This window comes from Choloepus didactylus, chromosome 3 (assembly GCF_015220235.1).
Source record: "Choloepus didactylus isolate mChoDid1 chromosome 3, mChoDid1.pri, whole genome shotgun sequence".
In the NCBI taxonomy this organism is placed as follows: Eukaryota; Metazoa; Chordata; class Mammalia; order Pilosa; family Megalonychidae; genus Choloepus; species Choloepus didactylus.
Genome location: NC_051309.1, coordinates 103166194 through 103190098, shown reverse-complemented (window position 1 = coordinate 103190098; position 23905 = coordinate 103166194). Strand labels below are relative to the sequence as shown.

The 23905-nt window shown below is 38.8% G+C and overlaps 1 protein-coding gene across 2 annotated transcripts in view; it reads left to right on the top strand.

Moving 5' to 3' along the window:
* The first annotated feature begins 15697 nt into the window (after nt 1-15697).
* UNC5C (unc-5 netrin receptor C) overlaps nt 15698-23905 on the top strand; it is a 380387-nt gene continuing 372179 nt past the window's right edge. For both annotated transcript variants that reach the window (XM_037830293.1, XM_037830292.1), the window contains exon 1: nt 15698-16446. In XM_037830293.1, the coding sequence (XP_037686221.1) occupies nt 16326-16446 (121 nt within the window). In that variant the 5' untranslated portion in view covers nt 15698-16325. The remainder of the gene's footprint in view (nt 16447-23905) is intronic.

Genomic DNA, 23905 nt, shown 5'->3' with positions numbered 1-23905 from the left:
TTCTCTTTTCACATATATAATCCCCTCCAGGAAACAAGAGATCTCAGAACTGGACTCCAGCGGCCATTACCTTATCAAACCAAAACTTCCAACACAATCTTATCCCCTCCACTCATCTGACTCAGACAACTCTAAATTCATCTGATTACAACACTATCTAAACAAAGAAATGGATTTATCCTCCCAATCCCAAGAGCAGAAAACTTCAGAGCCCCCAGGGGAACACATGCAACTGCTTTTGGGCTTGCAAAAACTATTTACCCTCTAAAGAAATCAAGGTAACTTTCTGGCACTTCTCTCTGGTAACATCAGTCACTCCTGGAATTTGCTAACTACACTAAAGTCATAACGGTTTGAATGCTCAGACATCTGCATACAGACTTTTTTCCCTTCCTTCAATTTAACCCGGTAGATCTTAAATTTTAACACGCAAAAACATATAAAGTGTTTTTTGTGGTTGATTTAAAGGATTTTTCATAGGACAGTTTGGGCTATAATTATTTTTAACTTTCTAACTTTCAAACCTAACTCCAATATCTTCACTAATAAGAATTGTTTACTTGTTGCTCAGATTATAATACCATGTATTTCTGGCACATTTATGTTGTAACCTATATATATTGAAAACTACTCAAAATAAAAATTATCTTTGAATGACTGTAGAGGACCTACCATTTAGTACTACTGTACACATGGAAATAATGTAATATTTGAACTAAACAGGAGTTTTTAGATGTGCTGATTTTAAGATATTGTTTGGACGTTCAGGCATTGAGAATTACGGTATAAAATGCAAACAAACATGTTTCTACCAGGAAAAGAGTTCAGTTTTCATTCTGCAGCTCAAATCAGCTTCCACATGACTTTTATGTATCTTTAAGCTTTAAATCAGTACTGCACAGTGGGGGCGAGTTGGGAAGCTATCAGAATCACCCAGGAAGCTTCTTCAAACTACACCAGCCCTCTCCCACTGGCAGTCTCCCCTCCCCCTGAGATTCTGCCTGATATGTGTCTCTGAACTTGAGCAACACCATCTGTTCTCTTACAAATAGGCATTTTTATCTCCAAAAGGGCAGGTTTCTGCACATGAGCCTCTAACATGTATAGAATGGGGTGGAGGTGGGGGCAGCAAGGGGGGGGATGACATAATCTTTCAATTGAATGCTAACATGTTAAAAAAAATGGATATGTCTATAATATTTTCTGCGTGTTATACTCAGTTGGCTAGCCCCTTGAACTAATGAGACAAAAATTGCTACTTTAAATACCCATGTAGGTCAGAAAGCTTTATTCTGGGAGTATTCAATACATGCAAGATTCGTTCCATAAGATTTTCAAAAATGCAAGCTTAGTAGAATTAAGTAAAAGAAAGTAGTAGACACAGCTCAGATCAATTACTACTCTTAGAAATCATGATGGCTGAATAACATTAATTTTATATAATAAAGAACATTAGAAATCATTTTTATTATACACACATTTCCTATCACTTAAATTCCTCTGACTACTATGTCACATTCCCTTGAGTGTAGGTTTTCTTTTCCCTTTAAAAAAAGGGATATGTACATATTGTTCTACTCTCCATAGAGCTGATTTTCCAAGCCTCCTTTGCTGCAAGTGTTATCTTGACTTTGTGAACATAAGATACAAACATAAGCACACTGCTCACATTTTTGTTCAGTTGGATCATTTATTATACCAGGCTTTTGCCAATTTATTTCCCTAAAATGTAATAAGTTGAGATTGTTAAAAAACAAACAGTCCTAAATTACTTTATTCCATTTTTGAAAACTAAAAATATATGTCTGAATATAAAACAGTCAACTATTTGTGGAAGTTTTTATATTCAAAATGTTACAAATATATCTAACAATGGTTTTTATCTGGAAAATGACTAAAATATTTCTGAAACCTCTTTTACAGATAGAGTCTTATTTACTGATCTATAGTAACAATAATAATAAAATAATAAATAGCTTTCATTTTATGAATGTTTACTGTATTTCAACCATGGCTCTTAGTGCTTTATGTGAATAAATTCACTCTAGCCATACAACAACACTATAAGATAGGTACTGCTACTATCCCAATTTACAGACAAGGAAGTGAGCTTATGAAATTTTCCAAAATCAAATAGCTAATAAGGAGACGATCAACTATTAGAACCCAGGCATTTTGGATCCAGCATGCGTGCTTTTAAACATTAAATGATAAACAAGGTGATTCATTCATTGTAACAGAAAATTTTTGCATTCCTTCTTCATACCAAGCATTGTGCCAGATATTGTAGATATCAACGTATAGCTTCAGTGAAAATACTTGTTTTTATACTGCTTTTTCTTTCTTCACATGGTTCTTATCTTTTAAATGTTTAATATCTTTTAAGGAATTGATGTCTGAAATCAGACATGTTGGAATCCCCACTCCACCCCACCTAGCACTTAGCATGTAGTTTTACATACAGGAATCTCATGTGGTGGTCGATTTGAAATAAATCAGTGGGATTTTCTCTTTCTCTTTTCCTTGCACAAGACCTCTTCCCTGATCAGCCCAAGCTGAGAGAGAAGGTAAGGATGGAATGATGAGGATTTTTACAGCAGAAATGCAAATAGAATAAAAGAGCTAATAGCATTTGACATCCCAGTAGGGTTTCCAAGATATGAAGCAGGATATTAGGCTCAAAACCAAATTTGTGGAGGATTTTGAAAGTTCATTTATTTCCCACTTTAAGAGCATTTTTCCACTAAAGGAAGTGAAAAGCTCAAATTTCATTCTATTTAATTGCAAGAGATTGTGGAGATAAAGAAGAAAGTGAGCAAGGAGGTAAGTCAGCCACTAGGGTTCTCATTTCTCACCCTCAGGCCCAATATTAAAGAAGGCCAAGCTTTAGAAAGGCCCCTTTGAGTGTGGGGGTAGGCTGAGGCCTCTGAGGCTAGGGCTGCAGGAACTCAGGAAAACACTAGCTTTCAACTAGTTGCAAAATCCTGAGTGCCTTACTTAAACCAAAGAGAAGATAAACAGATAACAGCAGAGGTTTGGAGTCAGGACAAAGAAGGAAACTTTTAGTCCAGAATCAAAGGGGCCTTAATCTCTAGCAGTGGGGACTGAGATCTCATTATAAAAAACCAGGTGGACTAATCTGTAGAGATGAACTTTAATCCACTCCACTGCAGGAACCAGCAAGAATCCACAGGAAACTTCATGATTCCAGAAAACCCCACAACTCTTAGGCCAGAGTTAGCATCTCTTTGAATTCCCATATTTCATCTTGACAAAGAGAATGGGAAGAGGTAAAATCTGAACTATCTCAACAATGAGTCATCCAAAAGAAATTATTTTAGCCTACTTCAATGGGGAATTGAACACTGAATAGATGGAATGCTTATGTAATAGGAAGTTGAAATTGAACAAGGCAAAAATATTTCTTCTTAAATGATATGTCTAAGTTGTTTCTGATGCCCTATAGAGTAGCATGTCATGAGAAGTTCAAAGCAGATGTCATCCAGGAGAGGAATAAGTAGAGGTGAGTGTAATAAAGGATTTAGCTCATATGACTTCCTGGTACTGAGAGACTTCCTGACCTTTAGCTAGTACTTGGATGTTGCTTGACGTGATCCCCTGATGTGTGGTTGGTGGGTTCCCTGTACCAGGACATTCTGCTGGGTCTGCCACTGAGGCTGCTCTGTGCTCTGCAGCTCACCCTCATGTTGAACACAGTGGCTCCCAGCCATGCCCTTGGCTTCTGGCGGGGCGGGGGGGGGGGGGGGGGGGGGGGGGGGTTGTCTCATGGAAGTCAACATGGCTTTCAAATCAGTGCTCCCCTTTGTGTCTTATTCCATGCCTCTTTGACATAAAATTGAACTCTGACGCAAAATTGAATTCAGAGACTCAGACTGCAAAATAATTTCCCTCTTTAATTTATTCTACTGGAGCACTTCATGTTGAGTCAGGTGATCTTGCTGTGTTGCTATCTCCTCATCTTAACGAGGAGCATTTCTCTTAACCTATCTGGAAGTTTCTAAATCCCTCTCCCTCATTAGCAGATCCTACGGAGAGGTATTGAATCAAAGACCTGGAGATTTTCCCCACTGTTTTAGTTTCCTTGGCTGTTTAAAGCAATATACCATGAAATGGTTCAACTTGAACAATGGGAATTTATTTGTCTATGGTTAGAGTTTGAGAAAATGTCTAAATCAAGCCATCATCAAGGTGGTACTTTCTTCCTGAAGACTGGCTGCTGGCCATCCTCAGCTCCTTTGGTACATGGCAAGGCAAATGGAGGTGTCCGCTGCTTTCTGCCTTCTTTTTTGAGTTTCATTGCTTTCTGCTTCTCGCTTCCATGGCTTTCTCTCTCCCTCTCTTTCTGTATTCATCTCATTTATAAAGGACTCCAGTAAGAGGATTACAACCCACCCTGGGCCATGCCTTAACTGAAGTAACCTTATTAAAAGGTCCTACTTAAAATAAGTTTACACCAACAGGAATAGATTAGTTTTAAGACACGATTTTCTGGGGTACAAATAGTTCCAAACCACCACACTCACAATACCTGGGGTTATATATGGTGAGATTTGGGCTTTTGGGTGTTTCACCTCCCCACATTATATCCTCCAAGTTGACAGATTTAATGATCTTGGTCTTAATTGGAAGTAGCATCTTTTCTACATTACAGCAAAAGAAAATCTGTGAGAAAATCTATGATCTTAATCAAGGCTCTGGCTCTTCCTGTTTTAAGAAGTAGGTAAATGAAGTCAGAAACCACTTAATTTCAGCAAGCCTAACCTTTAAGCCCATTGTTTAGCCACAGACATAGAAATCCTATTTTTGGAAGTCATATACTAAATATTAATTATTTCCCTTACATTTCTGCTATAATGATAGGTATGTTCCCATTGCTGGACCTTTACCCTCTTCCCCAGGTAAATGGATATCTTGAAGTGACCAAGAAAACTGTTTAGTCCATGTAAGCCTAAAGAGAAGAGCTCTCATCAACACATTTCCAAAACATTACTTCATTTACTTCTCTGTATGTATCAATGTGGTAGCTGTTGTTGAAAAGTCTGAGGTGTCTGAGACCCAGGGTTAAGGCTCACACAGCTTACATCTTAGTAGGAAGAAATGATACATTTAAAGAGACATCAAGAGAAGATGATATAAAAGCATGTGGACGTCAGAGATGGATTGAGCACTTCCAGCTGTAGGATTTGGGAAAGCTTTATAGAAGGGCTAACATTGGGACTGGATTCTAGAGAATGGTTGTTCAAGTGAGGAAGGAAATTCTAGGTAGAGTCAGGATAATGAGCAAAAGCAAAGAGGCTTGAAAGTATAACTTTCCCATAAAACAGGCTGTAACTAGACAAAAGGCTTTAGTACTGGGAAAAGGGCAGCTGACTGTGCCGAGGACAGGGAGGCAGAGGGGAGGTCTAACCCACATCCAACATGACTCTATTGCCAGGGCTTGTTCCACCAGATTCCAACACCATTCCTAAAATAACTTATTTATATATTCTTGAGAGATTTTAGCCTTTGCAGATATTAAAATAGATTTTCTTCAAGTTATCTGACCCTATAACCTATAATCACATATTTGCTCAATTGACTATCCCTAATCTAGAACCAGGGTAATTTGTAGCCCTTGGTTGGAATTGTCAATAAAGTGAAAAATAAACCATTGCTTGTAGATGGTCTCCTTGCATTTTAGAAAAACAACATGTCAGCAGACACTCAAAAAAAAAAGTTGATGAAGGGTAAGATCCTCTCTTTGATTTTACTACTGTAGAAATGTAAAGTGAAAGTTGCCTATGAGAATAATAATGATCAAAAGATTTTCCTGGTCCTAGCAAGAATAAAATAGAAAATGAAAACAACAATAGCGTTGATTAAATTAAAATGTACGCACAATTATTAGATCATTTATTTTTTATTAATTTATAAATTATGTAACCACTGTTAAGGTCTTCTAAGTATCAGGCATCAGGGTAAATGATACTGATAATTCAAATATTGTAAGGTCCTTCTTGAGAATCTTAAAGTCTAGAGAAGTAACACATTCAACATGTAAGCAACTGATTGGAAGGGCTTTACCCTTAAGAGTTCTGATTTGCATAACTCTCACAAATCTAAAGTTTGGTTGCACACTGAATCCTGTGCAGTACCAGGCTGTTCTTGGCCAGTGGGGCCACCTGGTGGACAATGTGGGTAAACATCTGAACCATTGTTTCTTCCTGTTAACTTCATCTCATCCTTTTTTACTTTTATCTCATGCAGTTTTGTTTAAAATACCCCTGAAAAGCTCTCACTTGAATTTTCTTACTCCTTCTTTCTTTCCCTGTGGTTTTAATTTATTTCCCCCAACTGCATCAAAAATATATTTCCTTTTTAACCTTCCTTGTTCTTTTTACTTCAATCTGTTAACCAAATAGCAGACAAACAAAAAACATCCATGATAAACAGACTTTAGCACTAGTGCAACAATTATTTTAAAGAAAATTAAATCAACCTATTTCCATATAAATTAGAAGTTGCGTAAAAGGAATGGCTTCATTTTTGAGAGTTGTTTAAAATATCATGAAATAAACTTAGGAATCTCTATAACATTTTATACTTTTTCTTCATTCTTCTTTATTTATACTTGAAGCAGAGGCCAAATGTTCTGATTTTAATTTTTTAAATTAAATTAAATTAAATTAAATCTTTAATTGTTAATTATGTTTTGTTTTTGACTGAATTATATGTACTATTATAGCATTGTTTTCCATACCATTATACATAATTCAAAGGCTGAATTCCAGACCATAATTTCTGTCACATTTCTATAAGATAAGCACAAAACATTTCTAACAATCAACTTATAAATAAATTTAGGAATAAAATATTTGCAAGTAAAAGATTCCCTTTATGTAACAACTGATTTAGTTTCCATAGTATAAAAGCTTCTCATAAATTAAGTTACTCATTTATTTTTAAAAAATATTTATTGATTGCCTTGTCTATGCCAGGAGCAGTGTTAGGGACCATGAGAAACAAATCATCTGGCTATACAATGAAGGTGTTGGTGAATCATTATAATATTGCTTGAACAAACTACCTCAAATCCCAATGAACACAAGTAGTCCTAAGAAATTAATGTGTCCCTCTCATCCTTTAAATCTTATTTCTAATTCGTTAATGCCTTTAATTAAGCTGAGGGTGGTTTATTGTTGCAAGCAGCTTTTCAGGGTTCCATAGTTTATTCTTAATTATATCATGAATACTTAATAATGCAAAATTTTCATTCTGTGCTCCTGAAGTAGTAACCACCATCCAAATTAGACAACATGTGTACATCCTTTCACGTGTTTTCTGTTTACCACAACTTAAATTCAGGCTCTCATTATTTCTCATCCTGTTTATTGGGATAGAATCCTAAATGGACACTCTGTGATTTTCCTTCCCATTTTAATCCATTTTGAACACTGCTGCAAGGCATGATCACAGTACTGGCTCATTCTCCAAGACCTTTGGTAGCCGTCTAGTGTATGCAAAATGGAGCACAGACCACACAGTAAATTACATAAAGCCTTTCAGAAATTTTCCCTATCTTCCAAATTTACCTCTTGGTATTTGGCTGGATCTAAGTAAACTCAGGTTCAATGTCTGCCTAGTTTAGTGTGGGCAAATTACTTAACACCTCTAAGCCTCAGTTTCTTCATGCTTAAAATGAGGATAATAATAGGATCTGCTTCATACATAGAATTGTTGCATGTGCCAAATGAACACACATATATATATATACACACCAACATATATATATACTTAACAAGATGCTTGACTTAACAAGGTGATTGACTAATGAATGATCAAAAATGTTAACTATTATAATTTTTAAAACATTCCAGATAATAAGAGTATTAAGTAGAATGCTTTTTGGCTCCAAGGGAAGCCACTCAATATTTACCATATATGGAACACCTTTGCTCTGGTTGTTTCTTCTTCATGGAATGCTCTTTCAATGTCAACAAATATAAATTCTATTTATCTTCCAAGGTCCAGGTCGAATGTGCCCTCATTTAAGAATCTGCCGATCCTCCGGGTTCAAGTAACTGTCCTTTCCTCTCACCTCCAGGGCACTGTAGCCACACCTCTCTTAGGTACTTCTTGTGGTAACTCTATTTTGTCCTCTACTCAGTCTTCTTTTCTACTAGTTTATTAACTCTACAGGGGAAATTATCATCTGATTTGTCTTTAACTTAAAATGAGAGCATGATTCTCACTCTAAGTGTATCAGACACCTCTTGCTGCAATAATGCTGTATGAAAAATATCAACCTACAACTCGGTAGCTTAATACAACAAGCATTTTCTTTTCCTTTCTCATGGCTCATTGGATCTGATGCAACTAGGTTAAGGTGGCCTGGGCTCGGGCTCTGGCCATCAACCAGCAGGCTCCAGGTGTCTCCATGTGTCTCTCATCCACCTTGGGCTGCCGGCTACCTAGGGGATGTTCTTCTCATGACCACCACAAGGGGACATGAAAATGAATAGCAGCATACAGTGCCTCTGTGCAGCTGGCACGCTGTCACGTCTGCCCACATTCATTGGCAAAAACCAGTCCCATGGCGAAGCACACCATCAGTGAGGCAGGGAAGTATATTGCATTCACAGCACATGGTACTGCAAAGTCAAAAGGTAAAGGGTGTGCTTTGTATTTCTATGAACAGGGAAAGAGCAAATATTAGGAAAAATGCAAGCTTACCATGCTACGTTTACTCCATAACCTTCCTTTTTTAAGGGCAAGCATAGCTTATAATGGACTTTGGGAAGAGTTCTAAGACTATGAGGAATCATTTAACAAGTTTATAGGAAAGTAAAACGACAAGATCATTCTGGGGATTGTGGGGCATATGGATTGGAATGTGAGGGCAGATTGGCTACTAAGGAAGTAACTGGAGAGACTCCATGTGGTGCATGCAAGTATAATGTGGATCTGGAGATAATGGTATAGATCCTAGAGACTTTTAAGTAAAAAAATTGAATAGATGCTGTAGGCAAAGAAGAGGGAGGTACTGAGAATAGCTCCAAAGTTTACTCCAGGGTAGTATAATTCATGTATAGAAAGATTCAATCACTGATCTTATTCTTTAGATGATTATGTAAGTTAAGTACAAAGGGCAATAGAGAAAATATCTTGTCATAATAATGTCTTAAGTATAGACACATTACATTTTGCTTTCTTTCTCTTGCTTAAGTAGTATCTCTACAACCCATTTATTAATTCCTAAAGAAGACTCCATCTCATTACTACACACTTCCAAAAAGCTCAATAAATAGACTCCAATGGACTGAATAATTCAATCCTTTTATTTTTCACTGTGATAGAAAACACACCCTTCCTTTTCACTCAACAAAAGAGAGAAGCTCCTTTTTATCTACCTACATACAATTCTCAAAATATAGCCTGTAATTTCCTGCCTTTATGTCTTTCTTCTTGTGTCTTACCCTTTTCCCTCCTCTTCAACAGTTGTATCATCACAGTTGATTGTCTTAGTTTGCCAGTGCTGCTATCACATATACCACAAATTAATTTTGGCTTAACAACAGGAATTTATTAGCTCATGGTTTTGAGGCCAGAAGAAGTCTAAAATTATGATATCATCAAAGCCTGCTTTCTCCCAGTCTGTAGTGTCCTGGGGTTCCTTGGCTCAAGTCTCTGCCTCCCATCACATGGTGATGTCTCTTTCTTTGGGGCAGCTCTTCCAGTTTCCACTAACTTCCAGCTTTTTTCTGAATGGCCTTCTCCAATGTTTGACTTCCAGTTCCTTCTTTCTATAAGACCTCCAGTAATATGGATTATTTTCCCTCATTCAGTAGGGCCACACATTAACTAAAAAGAACATCTTCAAAACCTATTTTCAATGGGTCCACACCCACAGGGTAGGGATTAAGATTAATAATGTGTTTGCTAGGGTAAATAAATCAACATACCACAATGATCAATTTTACATTCACAACACCCTTCTTATCCATCACCTGTGATTGGTCTAGGCTAGTCATTTGACAGGCCATCAAGAAAATAGATGGTGTTTTGGTTTGCTAAAGCTGCTGGAATGCAATATATCAGAAATGGGTTGGCTTACAATGTGGGTATATTGGCTTTTAACTTTATAGGTCTGAGACCATGAAAAATGTCCAAATTAAGGCAGCAATTGGATGATAACCTTCTTCACAAAGAAAGGCTTCTTGCGAACTGGGGTTCCTCTGTCACATGGGAAGGCACATGGTGGCATCTGCTGGTCCTTCTCTCCCAGGTTTTGCTGCCTTGGCTTCTCAGTTTCAGTATGTTTCTCCTTCTTAGCTTCTGTCTCTCTTAGCTTCTCTGGACATTTTCTGTCTTTCATCCTTTTAAAAAGTACTCCAGTAGGAGAATTAAGATCCAACCTGAATAATGTGGGTCACAGCTCAACTGAAATAACCTAATCAAAAAGTCCCACCAACAATAGATCTACACCCACAGGAATGGATTAAAAGAACATGATCTGTTCTGGGGTACATACAGCCTGCAACAATCACAGATGGGTTGGGCTGCAGGTTTCCAGAAAAGATGCTTGGAAAGCACCTAATTTGACAGCATCCCTTTGGGTCTTCTCTTACTTCTTCCGACCTGGAAAGTGTGAAAAGCCATCAAGAACTGAAAAGATGAAAGCTACACATATGGAACACAGAGCCAAGATATGACAAGAACATAGTTGGGCTTCCATAGCAGCCCTGGACTGCCTATTCTAGAGGAAGTATTAGAGATAAATACAGCCTTATGCTAAGTATACCGTTACTGATACAGTGCTTAAGTCTTACTTCTAGGCATTTTTCTTCCCAGATTCTCCCAGTCATAATCTTCTTACACTTCTATATTCCCACAACATTTTTATCTTTATTTAGAATTACTGTGTTTATTAATCTACATTGTCTGTTAGATTCTAAGCCTTTGGTGTGCAAGAACTATCACTCTTGTGTGGATTTCCCCAGTGATCCTGAAACAGATTCTTAAGTATAATACTGGCTAGATGAAAGTTTTTGGAATGGAGTGAAGTGGAAAGGTACTCAATTCTTCCAGTCGATTAATGGCAAGAGATATGTATATGCAGCTGTTCTTTGGCTCTCCTCAACCAATGATCTTCATTTGCTGCAGTGATATGCAGTAGCCCTCAAGTTTGGAGAACACAATCTTCCCTATATACCATGGAATAGGAATCTGTTGTTCTGTTTGCCCTGCAGCCATTCTCTTGGCATCAGTTATTCCCTATTGATTCATCTTCCTTCCCAGCATACTTATTTTTCTTTTGGAGAAGGCTTTTTCCACATTCTCAATCCAAATTTGTAGTTGCCAGAAATTGGTACAGGACTCAGGCTTTGCCGTTCATTATATTCCACTCTTTATCCATAGTGAATGGTTCATGTATGGTCATGTGACCCAAGACAAGCTAGGGGCATAGTTCTGGCAATTTGTTAGTCCCAAGTGGAGCCAAAAGAGAAAAGAGCAGAAACAAGAGATTAAAGGGGGCAGTAGGAGGTGCAGAGGGAAGGGCCCAAGTCCTGTTAGCTGTATTTAATGTTCTGTATCTAAAGCATAACCCCTGAAGTCAGACTGACATTAAAAAATAATAACTGTGTGTGACCTTGGGCAAAATTATTTAACCACTCTTGCCTTAGTTTTCTCATATATAAAATGGGAATAATAGTAGTACTTTGTTTAGAGTACTTTCCTTTAATCCTCACTGTAAGGATTAAGTGAGACAGCACATGTAAGGAGTTTAGAACAGTGCCTGACACACAAGGAGTGATCAATAAATGTTAGCCATTATTAATACAGCTATTTTTATTCATGGCTTTTGAGTTCTGTGAAGCAACAAATTTTCTTTTTTGCTTAAGCTTATTTGAGTTGGGTTCCTATCAATTGCAAAGAAAAGGGCCTTGTCTAATACAATTAATAAAAGCACAAATCTTCAGAGTTTATAGGTTTGTGGCAGGCCAAATTCCCTTCTGTGGTCTGAGTTGGAAAAGTAGGATTGACCTGATAGAATCTGGATCATCTGACTCTCCTTGACTGGTGTCTATCAATAATGTTACCTGCTGTCTCTTGCCAATCCTTAGTTAGAAATAGACTTTTTCCTCTTTGCCATCCTCTTTATTCATTAAAACCCTCCCTCTTCAATGTTTCTAGTTAATAATATTTTTCATATAATGAACTACTTTTTATAAAGGATAAAAAATGTAAAAAGTGGGGAATCAATCATATAAAGAGAGAGTAAAAATGAAAGAAAATATTATTTCTATAATTAAAACACATTTTCATCTGTTTTTTATTTCTTAAGTCTTAAGCTGGAAACTCTTTTTCCGTACTGGTTTAAAGTAAATATTATTAGTAAGCACCCTACATGCTAAATAGCATACTTTTTTGGGTATAGATTTCTGGAGGGATATGCAGGGGATTTGCATGCTTAATTCCCATTAGCACCTGTCACTGGGATTTATTATCCCAGAGTTAATTCTCTGCTTACTGCAGCCAAGAAAAAGGAAGCCCTTGTATATGGATTTAAATGAAGGTTTTTGTTTTTCAAAATGAGATGAATTTCGTGTCTCTTCCTTAACCACCTGCAGTATTCCAACCCTGAAAAAGTCATAGATTAATTTTTGGTGGAAATGTGTCCAAACTTGATTTTATTCAACAACTAGAAAAGCCTAGTCATAATTTGAAGTTCTGTCTTGGGAAAAAAAAAAAGTTTTAATCAAGGACTTAGTTCAGTTTTAAAATCTATTGGCTCCCATTTATCCATTCAATATTCAGTAAGTGTTTATGGACCACCTACTATGTGCCAGACAATGTTCTAGTTTCTGGTTATAGAGCTTTGAATGTAATGGAGAAATATATCTCCCTTTGAAAAGCATATATCCTATTAGAGAGGAAATCTATACATATATGTACATATATATACAAACACATACATACATACATACACACATATTTGCAGTGCTATAGGGAAAATCAAAGAAGTTGAATGCAGTCTGGAATGCTGGGGGGAATGCTATTTTAAGTAAGTCAGAGAAGGGTTTTCTAAGCAGTGACATTTGAGTCCAAATCTAAGTGAAGTAAGTTAGCAAGCCTATGCTCAGAAAGCTATGCAACACCGCATTATCTCTTTCATGAAGAAGAAATGTGACAGTAAAACCAAAAACTAGGCAGGATGTTAATGCACAAGTTAAGTTTCATCTTTAATCATAGATTATTAGCAACTCATCTGTTTGGTAAAGTTGATCTATGGTGCTGATTCTGTTCCTATCTTTGTCTTTGTGCTCTCTCCCTTTTCCACCTCAACTATGCACACCATTTCTCAAACCATTCTCCTGCCCTCTTTAGGCTGAATTTCAGTATTAAACTACTTTTTCCTCTCTTTTCTCTCACTCTTTTTTTCAAGGAATGAATTCCAAATACTATGTGTCATTGATCACTCCAGTGCTCCAAACAGGATATGTGACAAACTGAATCCTTTTTAACTCTTCTAAGCTCTAAGTATTCTTCCCTGTTGAGCCTTTTTGGCAATCAACTAACAGATTTTGATTGAGTCTCAACTAAATATTAGGCTCTGTGTTAGGAGCTGGGGATGAAATGACAAACAAGGCAAAGTCTCTGCCTTAAAAGAGTTAAATTCTAGTTAGAAAAGACAGGCAACAAAATTTTAAATGAATAAATATTCCATGTTAATACAATTATGAGTATGTGTGGAGGTTTCATTCTTATTATTTAAGCTATTGTCCTTCTTGGAAAAAATTGTAAAGATAAATATGAAATACAGTCATAATCCCTTCTGCTGCTGTTGTTGTCAAAATAATTGACAGGTTACGAGTGGCCTAGAATTTCACTATCTGACATGGTAGTCACTAGCCACATGTGGTTATTTAAATTAAATTAATTTAAAATTCAATTCCTTGGTCACACTTGCCAAATTTTAAGTGCTCAATAGCCACGTGTCTAGTGACTACCATTTGGGTGAGCACAGGTACAAGCTTGTTCCTTAATACAGAAAGGTCTACTCAACAACACTAGTCTAGATATCATGATGATGATGATGGGAATCTTTCATCAATTATAAGAAGAGCAGGTTACTATTTTATGCGTCAGGCACTATATGTATGTTTAACTTATTTAATCCTCACAAAAACCCTATAAGATAGGTACTGCTATTAAACCCATTGTGCAGATTAGGAAATAGAGGCACCCAGACTTGTTCATTATTGGTCAGCTAGTAATTTGAAATGTTAAGAATTTAACCCAGGAAATCTAGCATTAAAACCCACCCTCTTGCCACAGTATCACTATAACCCTTGGTATGGGAAAACTGAAGAGAGTGAAGAAGAGATTTTAGCATGGCAAGCAGAGCCTCCATAGAAATAGAAAATAGACAGTTCTGTCAATGTTTTTGCCAAAAGATCTATCAGGCTCATCCAAGACAGGTTTATTGGCCAGAGGTTCAGAAGTGGCTACACAGGCAGAATAATGGAAAGCTGGAACTGAAAAGAACTTTGGCACCATCTAATAAAATATTTCACAGATGAAGAAACTGAGATAAGCAAAGATCACCTGACCTGCCTAGGGTCATAGAATGTGTTATGACCCCAGCCAGATTGTTCATGTGTGAGGTCATTTGTGTGCCTGTGTCCCACTTGGCACCAGAGCTTAAAATTTCCCTGATATATGATTTTTTATTATTAATTTAGTAAGGTAGTAATCTTGGGAACTGGTTTTCTTCTTCCCAGAATGTTGGCTGTTGCAGTTTGCATTGACCTTCTAGTCCATTTACTTTCCTTTTGTCTAGCCTTTCTTATTCTACCCACCCATTCTTACATTTCTCCTTCATCACTGCACCTAGGATCCAAATCCTAGCTTTCCAGACAATTCATTCTTTCCTAGAGAAAAGTTAAAAAAAAAAAAAAAAAAATTGTTAGCAGTTTGGGTCCTTACACATGCTGTTAGGAATTTGGAAAGCAAGTCATTGGTTCCACCATCACTTTGAGTATCTGAAAATTCTGTTGTCTATTATTTCTGGGAGAATTTTTCCAGGTTATCAGCTCACCACCCTTTACATACTCAACCATGCCAGCCACCAAGATGCACGCAAAGACAGCACTATTGAAGAATGAGTTTTCATTGAGGTTTTAGCTTCTGTTCCACTGCAGAGAAGTCATAGGCGCCCAATGCATAAAGCAGTGTGCGTGGCGCTGACAAACCCAAGAGAGCAGCGGGCTGGAGGACTGCAAAAGCTTCATGCCTTCTTCCCTCCCGCGCAGGACTTCAGCTAGAGCCCTCAAGTGGCTTAATCAACCGCGAGACCCAAAGTCGTAGAGCAAGTCCAGTCCCGGGGAGTCTGGCTCAGGATCTGCCGGCGGCGTGAAAGGAAGGCAGGCGGCAAGGCTGAGCTCCACTGGATACGGCCAAGTGACCTGGGGCGCGCCCGCTGCCCTCCTGAAGCCCAGGCCTGGCGCACGGCAAGAGGCAGGCGCGCTCCCACTCTACCCAGCCGGCTCCTCCATCAGTTCTCTCTGGTCCGGGTTTCGGCGAGTAGAACAACCGGTCTCCACCTCCAGCGCTGGGCACGTATCCCTCTCTAACTCTAGCTTACATAACGCGGACGGGCGCGCTCCCGCCGCCGCTTTCAACCCCAGCGGAGTTGGGCTGCGCCCTCCACTCCTCCTCCGAAGCTCGTCACACCGCCGACTGTGCGCCCCATTCGAGGAGGTGACACTCCTTGGCCACCCAGCAGCAGCAGCAGCAGCAGAGACGCCTTTCCGCCGGCGTGAGAACACCGAGATTGGAGAGGGGAGCGCCCCACGGTACCCAAGCTCCCTCCCTCCGCTCCCTCCCCCTCCCACTTCTCCTCCCCTCTCTCACACCCCCATCCACCCACCGCGGTGCCTGAGTGTGTTCCGCACCGGCGAGGGGACCCGGAGAGCAGTCCAGGCTCGGCGCTTGGCGGAGCTGCTGCTGCTCCTGCTGCTGGGGGGAGCGGCAGAGGTGGCCGCCTTGTTCCTCCCCGGACTTTCCAAGTGCGGGCAGAGCAGCCACTCGCGGGAGACGCCAGTTAGAAGGCACAGGGAAAGAGGGACCTTCAAACTCCTCTTCAGCGCCTCCTCTCCACCGCTTTGGGCCCCTGCCCTTGGACAAAGTGTAGTGTGGCTCCTGATTATCTTTATTTCTTCTGACTGCTTGGCGGAGTACGGAATCTGCTGCTGCCCAGTAGGGGCTTTTCGCTGTTTGCACGTCTCTGTGTTGTTCCCCCGAGCACACCTCTGTCGACGATGAGGAAAGGTATGCGGGCGACAGCGGCCCGCTGCGGATTGGGACTGGGATACATACTGCAAATGCTTGTGCTACCTGCCCTGGCCTTGCTCAGCGCTAGCACCGGCTCGGCCGCACAAGGTAAGGGGGTCCACCAGGCTCCGCGGCCACCTCCCTTCACTTCTTCCTTTCCTCCTTCTTTCTCTCCTCCTTCCTAGTTCTCCTTGCTTCTCCCTCTTGTTCTCAACTGTAAACCACTCTAAATTCCACTTTCACAACTAGTCAAGAAGCTTTGATTATTCTTATTTGTTTTAATAAATCTTCCAAGATGGACATGGACCAGGGACGTTCGGGGTGTGAACCTGCATCCGTCTTTGGGCATGTGGTGCTTTGCGTGTCTTTTGCACTTTCTGCTCGGCACCCGCATGTTGTTGTATATTGTACACACAGAGGTTTGGAGAGACTCTTTTCGTGCGGGTGGCCCTGTGGCATTCCATAGATGCGTCCTGATGCTCGTGGTGCGCAGAGGTTCCCTGAGCTGTGCCACAGCTGGGGTTGCGGGATCTTCAGTGCATCTCTGTGCACGCCAGACGCCGAAGGGCCCTCTGCTAAGAAAATGTGTCCATTGCGGCCGAGGACCAACAAACGCCGGTGCCCTTCGGCTGCTGCTTAGGGTGCAGTAAGATGGACACGTTGTCCACTCGAACCTGTAACCTCTTTCTGCGGCAGGCCCCGGGGTGTGAACACCTTTGCACTCTTACACCCTCCGGGACACCCTCCCACCAGGAGATGGAGAAACTTAACCCAGAGATCTGGAGAGACTGACTGGTCCTTCAAACCAAATTCCAAACTCTTCGGGGTAGCCCGCCGGATTGTAACTCTAACATTTTAATTTAACGTGTCTGAGCCTTAAAATAAGTATCCGGGACCTGGGGAAAAGCGGATTGCGAGCAGAGTATGCGGGAGTCAGGGGTGGGTACGGGAAGAGAGGAGACACAGGGACTGATCGCCCGGCTCCCTTCTTTTCCCTCGCGTTTGAAGTGGTAGTGGCAGCTCTCAGCCCTTCCAAGCAAGGAAAGCTAAGTAGAAAGGAGAAGGGCAGTAAAGCGCCAACGCTGCCTCCTCCAGAGTCTCTGTTAGGTCCTCTGGCCAAGCCGAGTGCCCACCTGGGTCTTTTCGCCCTGGCTCCGGGGAGACGGCACATCTTTTCCTGGGCGTGTGGAGGAAGCTTATGCAGCATTCAGCAGCAGTTCAAGGAGTTACCCCACCCCCTATTCTCGGTTGCACTTTTTTTCTTTCCAAATTCGGAGAACGAAGGAGGCGCGGTGTAGCCCCAACTTCCCTGGTGATGGATGCTTAGACACGCTGGCGTTTCTCGTCTAAATTCCCTCCAATCTGTGAGAAACCCTGAGGGCGGGAGCGTTGGTAGTGGAGCCGATGGCAGAGCGAAGGCGAGTGTGGTCCGGGTGGGAAGGTATGTGATTAGCAAGGCTTTGTAAATTAGCGATAGCTACTTCGGGAGTAAATTTAACTGCTGCCCCTCTAAGTGGCCACGCTCATAAATCTTTCCTTTCCTTCTCGCCAGATGCCTCCCATCCCGGAGGCTCTACCCTACTCCCCCCGCCCCCGCACACTTCCAGAGCTTCGTGTCTGTCCATTTTACAAAGAAGTCTCCAGTTCCAGTGAGAATCACACAAGCTTTTTGTAGATTTCTTGAAATTGGTTAGAAGTACTCAGGGCAGCAGCCGACGGTGCTTAGACTGGGGGAGTTTGGAAGCTTAAATGAGCAACCTGATGAATGGTTGTGGAATCAAGCCCCCGTGTAACTCCCTGTGGAATTCTCCTGCTGTTATTGGGCGCACAAAGAACCAAGACATGCTTGGGGGGAGGGTGGGCTATCTGAGTGAACTGTTTGGGAAAAGGACAAGTTAAAGTCCCAAAGATGCCAAACAGTGGATAGGATCCCTGCCGAGAGCTTACAACAGCCAAATTAAAAAGACTGGGTAGAAAAAAAAAAAAAAAAAAACGATCAATAAAGATAATCAAACAGAAGATTGTAAATGGATTAATACTGAAAGAAGGGAGAAGAGATTAAAAGAAAAGACTGAATACTTGCCTCTTGCACTTTTATTTTCTTCTTATAGACCAGGCAAGCCAAAGATTGAGGACTGAGCTTGCTTTTCTAATCTTAAAGGGAAAAAATAAAATGCACGTTCTGTTGGGTGTGATAATTTTAGTGATGTTCTTCTCCGTTCAGTTTATTCAGTTCCTTCAGTTCCTGCTGAATCAAACTCTCCATCTATGTTTGAAACTTGTGATCTATAAAATGCACTATTCCACCATTATTATTTTTGTTGTCCTCCATGCTCCAGAATACCAGCTCTCTCTGTACTGTTAGGTTTCAAAGAAAGTAAAAAGCACCAAACTCTACTATCAGCTACTATCAGCTGCTATCAACACTACTCTAATCCATCCTTCCATCCTGTTTACTATTGAACTACTAGTGCAATGAGAATCACACATTTTATAATGGTCTGGTCCTCAGATTCCCTTTTCTTTCTAATTTCTTTCCCTTCTCTCTCTTTGAACTAGAACCCTTAGACAATAAAAGATGCTGTTATTTCCTCAGGTATCCTTTTCATGTGCTGAGAATTTAAAAAGGGAATTAATTATTTTTACGAATGGAAGCACATATGTTATTAAGATGAAAAAGTTAATTTAAGCACTTTACACTAAACACAAGGTTTTTATTCTGTTGTTGAAGTACTGGAAAAATTAGAAGTTCTTAAAAAGATATCTCTTCATAGATATCCAACAAAACAACAGATGTTTAAAATTAAAAAAAAAAAAGCAAATGAATCTTATGTCTGAGTGTACTAAGTTTTGTAACTGTGGTTTAAAGAAAGATAGCGATCATTTTAAACAGGTCCTTGGGAAATTCTCCAAGCTTTAGGCAACAAATTTCTTTTTTCTGGCTATGCCCTAATTGTTTCATTCAGGATTGCTGGGAACTCCTAGCTCCAGGGAATTTGCGGTGCTTCTGACTTTCAAGAATGAAAGATTTTACTAGGAAAGGGGAATGTGTGTGTGTGTGTGTGTGTGTGTGTGTGTGTGTGTGTAGATGTGTTTGATCATTTGTGCCTCAGAATTAGTGCCCTCTTGTTTTATAAATGCATGTTAGTTCTGGACTACACAGTATTGATATGCTGCTTATCTAGCACCAACTAGTGTTATGAGTGTTAACACCACCAAATTCCCAGCAGAAAATTTCTGAAGACTTTAATTATATTGAGATAATTCTCAGTTATCTTAAGTTAATTTATGATGTTTTTAAAAAACAAATAATATAACTTTGTACTACAAAAGGATAAAAATGACTTTCATGCATCTATCAATATGGGTTTCAGACTAAATAGACAATTGACTTTGAAGACAATTGAACTTTGTTACAATTCCACCATACACTTTTCCATTTTAGGAGCAGAGTAAATTCAAGAATTCACATTTGGAATTGTGATAAGGAGATTTTGTTCAGAAAAAAATCTCCAAGTAGTCTAGCTTAGGGAATCCTTAAAAGGCCTCACCCAGAGAGCAAACTTTTCAAATACTTCCAAAGAGTAAGGGAGCATTAGATTATAATAGACATTTATTGACTCTCTGGCCTCCTGTGTTCCTAATATTGGAGATTGAGTGTTAAACAAGACAAGGTCCTCTAGCACCTCCCATTGTGGTTTGGGAGCCTGTTATCCTAATCAGAATTCATATTTATCTATTTTAAAGCAAACCCTCTGAGGCATTGAACTGGCACCAACTCTAGTAGGCAAACCCTCTTAGCTTATTCAGAATTATTGTTGAGATTTAAAAACAACTGTTCTCTAATGCATGCTAGGTTCTCCAATTAGTGAAAACGAGAGTGTGCTCTATTAGGCCTTAACTGCATTTAGCACTTTTCTGATTTAGGTCATGGCTTTTCCAGAGCAGCAGAGGGAGTCACTCTCAGTAGAAACATTAAAATTACAGGCTGCAACCACTTCAGGAAGATAATGGGGAAAAGGGAGGGAGAGGGGACTGAGGCAATGCTCTTGCCATGCAGTATTAGGCTGTATCTTTTTTAGTTTGACTTTTGTAATTGTGGCTGTTAAAAACAATCCTGTTCATATTTTCCCACAAGTTAAAAACTTACTAGCTCATTGGGATAATGTATTATCCCAGTGTATAGAGGGCAAGTTCTTAAACAATTTTTGAGCACTTATTATATCCCAGAATCTGTGCTGTGTGTTAGGGACACAGTGTTGAACAAGACAGTTCCAGCCTTCAAGGAAGGCAGACTTACAATCATATAATTATAATTCACTGTCTGAAATATGACAGTGGTACATACATAGTACTTTCTAATTCAAGTGTCCAAAGCAGGTAAACTTAGGTCAGCCTATGGCTCTAGCGTGAGTAGTAATGGAGGCTCCAGAATTTCTACACAGAGGGACTCAAGGGCAGCAGTTTGGTGGGAGGCGGGATGTTTTTGAAGCTGTGCTTGCATTGCAATTGTGTTTTACTTAGATTTAATATATATTTGGCCTGGCTTTGGGGAGACACAAGCTAAAGGCTGCTTGTAAGCGTGTACCCATTCTTTGAGTACTGAGTAGTGGTTACCAATGCTTCCTAATTGTCATATGTAAACTGGGGATGATATGTGCTATAGGTCATAATAGGATTGAATGAATTGATACATATAAAGTATTCAGAACAGTGCTTGGCACATGAAAGTAAATATTATTCTTTGGCTTCAATCTCTGTAAACCATTGGAAAAGAAATCTAGAAGTTAAATAAATTAAATGTAAAATGTCATTGACTCTGAGCTCAGAGTGGGGATTGCTGCAGACAGACACTGCTTTCCTGAAAGTGATGGAGCTGCCTGAGAAGATGCCCCAAAGGAAACCTGGGTGTATGCTGCAAACTTCTGAGCAGTGAGTGCATGGTTGTTTGAACAGCCTGTGGGAATCTCTCCCTTTCGTAGCCTCATTGCTCCCTTTCTGCTCTCTCTGAGAAAAGGAACCTAATACTAGTTCTAAATACACTATGTTCAGTCACTGTAGGTTAAGACCTGGTTACAGGCTCTACCCTTGATTTTCTATCTTTACAAAAAATATTGAAAGATAACTTTTCATAAATCCCTAAACACTATTCCAGGGGAAAAAACATTTTAAGACCCAGATTTTTTCTGATAAGGATTTGGGAAAAATCAGCCCCTTATTGAAAATGTCACCAATTTTTCTTTAAAAGAAAATTGATCCGAGGGTACAGTCAAAATGCTATAATTGAATGAATGTTAAAATAACACAAAGAAACATAGAAAAATAGGTTGGCTTGAAGGCTATGCAAATTCATCTGTTCTTTCATTTATTAAAATTATATTTGCAATAGGTAGTTTTGGTGTCATAATACAGAACATCATGGATTATCTAGGTAGCATATATTTTGAAAGTTTTGCACTCTATTGTTTAATGATTGCTGTCATTTGTTTGCATGTTTGTTGCAAATGTTGCTTTCTGGCAAACCTTTATGATACAACTAGAGATTTGTGGGGCTTTTTATGTGACTTAGAATTGAGACAGCTATTTCTCCTACAAAATTGTCATTCTGCTTTTGTTATTGATTGCCTGGTTCTGCAATTACAGAGTCTCCAATTTCTCTCTGTGTCTCTCTTTTCACCTGACTTCTTTCACCTATCTGTGGACTCTTCTTAGATTTCATTTTTTATTTGGGTCTATTATTGCTTATGTGTTAGTAAAGGAGAGTTACATGAATTGTGGAGCTCAAGGATGTTTTATGCACAGAAATTCAGTGCTATTCTCTTTTATACTACTTCTTTAAAGTAGAGTAAGTTTGCCTTAGGCAATATTAAAACACCAGTGTCTCCTTTTTCTAGTTCTTAAAATGAAATCCAATAACTGAATAATTTATTTTTTCTCTTATTCTAAATATACGTCATCCAAAAATTGGGGGAAGCTGTAATATAAACCATTTTATAATAATACTTTTACTAGCTAACAAAATCAGAAATAGTAAACTTCTTAAGTCCTCTTTACTTGATTGTTAGGAGCTGTTGAAAGAATTTCTGCCTTTTCATGCAAACATATATTTCAAATATTTGTATTCTTTAAACAAAATATTAGGAAATACTGAGCTACAATTTCAGAAGTTAAAAAAAAAAGTTTTCACTAGAAGTTGTAATGTAGTTTCAGAAGTTAAAAATGTGTTCCTGGAAGAATTGCTGCCATAGGAATATATAATGTGGGTCTTGAAATACACAGAAGAATGTCTCCAGATTTAGGGCACTTAAAACATATCTAGCTGTCTACACGGAGTTTATTGTGTTAAGGTTTTCCATGCCACTAATTAAATTAAAGTTAAAATTTAGAAAGAGAGCTATAGCTTCGAAAGTGCCAAATATGCAGATATTTGTCCTTACATCAGTGTACATTTTATTAGCAGTGAGCAGTGGTTCAGAAGTGCTTTGTGTGGCAAAAGTAGGCATAACATCTGAAAAATCCAATGTTTGGGGAATACACTCTTTTAATTAAACAACCAACCGTATCTCATTGCCAAGGAGGTAGCAGAAAGTGAGAGAGATTCAGGGAGCCAGATGAGACTTCATTATAATGATGCCCCTGTTAGGGTTTTTATTTAAAATACTAAGGCACAAAATAATCATGTTAACAGATAATATTGATTAATCAGATTTAACCCCAGAGTTACCAGTCTTATTTATTTTAAAATGTGTGAGGATAGGGACTTTTACCTTCATTAATCATTTTGTCATGTGGATTCTGTGGCTAGTTTCATTTCTCAGTAATTATGAGAGCTACAAAAATGCCTTCTGTAGATGAACATGTATTATGTCCTCTTCTACCTATGGATGTTAAACAACAAAAGCTGCCTCATCACTTTAAACAAGTTTATTGATGAATGCTAACATTTCTCAGTTTTTGTCAATGTCTTAATTGATTAATCATGGACTGCTTGAACTCAAGTATAATTTATTAAGCCTTCTCTATTGTTATTCTATTCAGAAGGAAAGCCTTATATATGAAATTCCTTTCCAATAAAAGCAGATTAGTGGTTGCATATTAAAATACATCTGCAGTCCAGTTATAAGCCAAATATATCCATGAATAGAAATGCATTTTTTCAAAACTTAAGGAAACTAGAGTGTATAATAATATGAAATATAAAAGAGTAATATAGAAGTAAACTATATTGGTTGTATAGGAGAGTTACCATTTAAAATTAATTCATAATATACATTCTCTTAGACAGAACTTAAATGCAATATGATAATATGTGTGATATAATAGTATCCATTCATAATTATGTGAATTATGTCAATACATGGTGAATTACATTCATGGGTTAGGGTTAAAGGGAATAATTTTGTACTGTTTTATTCTTTATGAATTTTTCATATTTGATCCTTGAATTCATATTTAATATTTTAAATCATTCAGATATCTCTTTGGATATTAAGGAGCCTAAAAATCCTTTTAAAAACTGGATCAAACAATACTCTTTAACAAATGGTATTTACTAAGTTTTATAGAA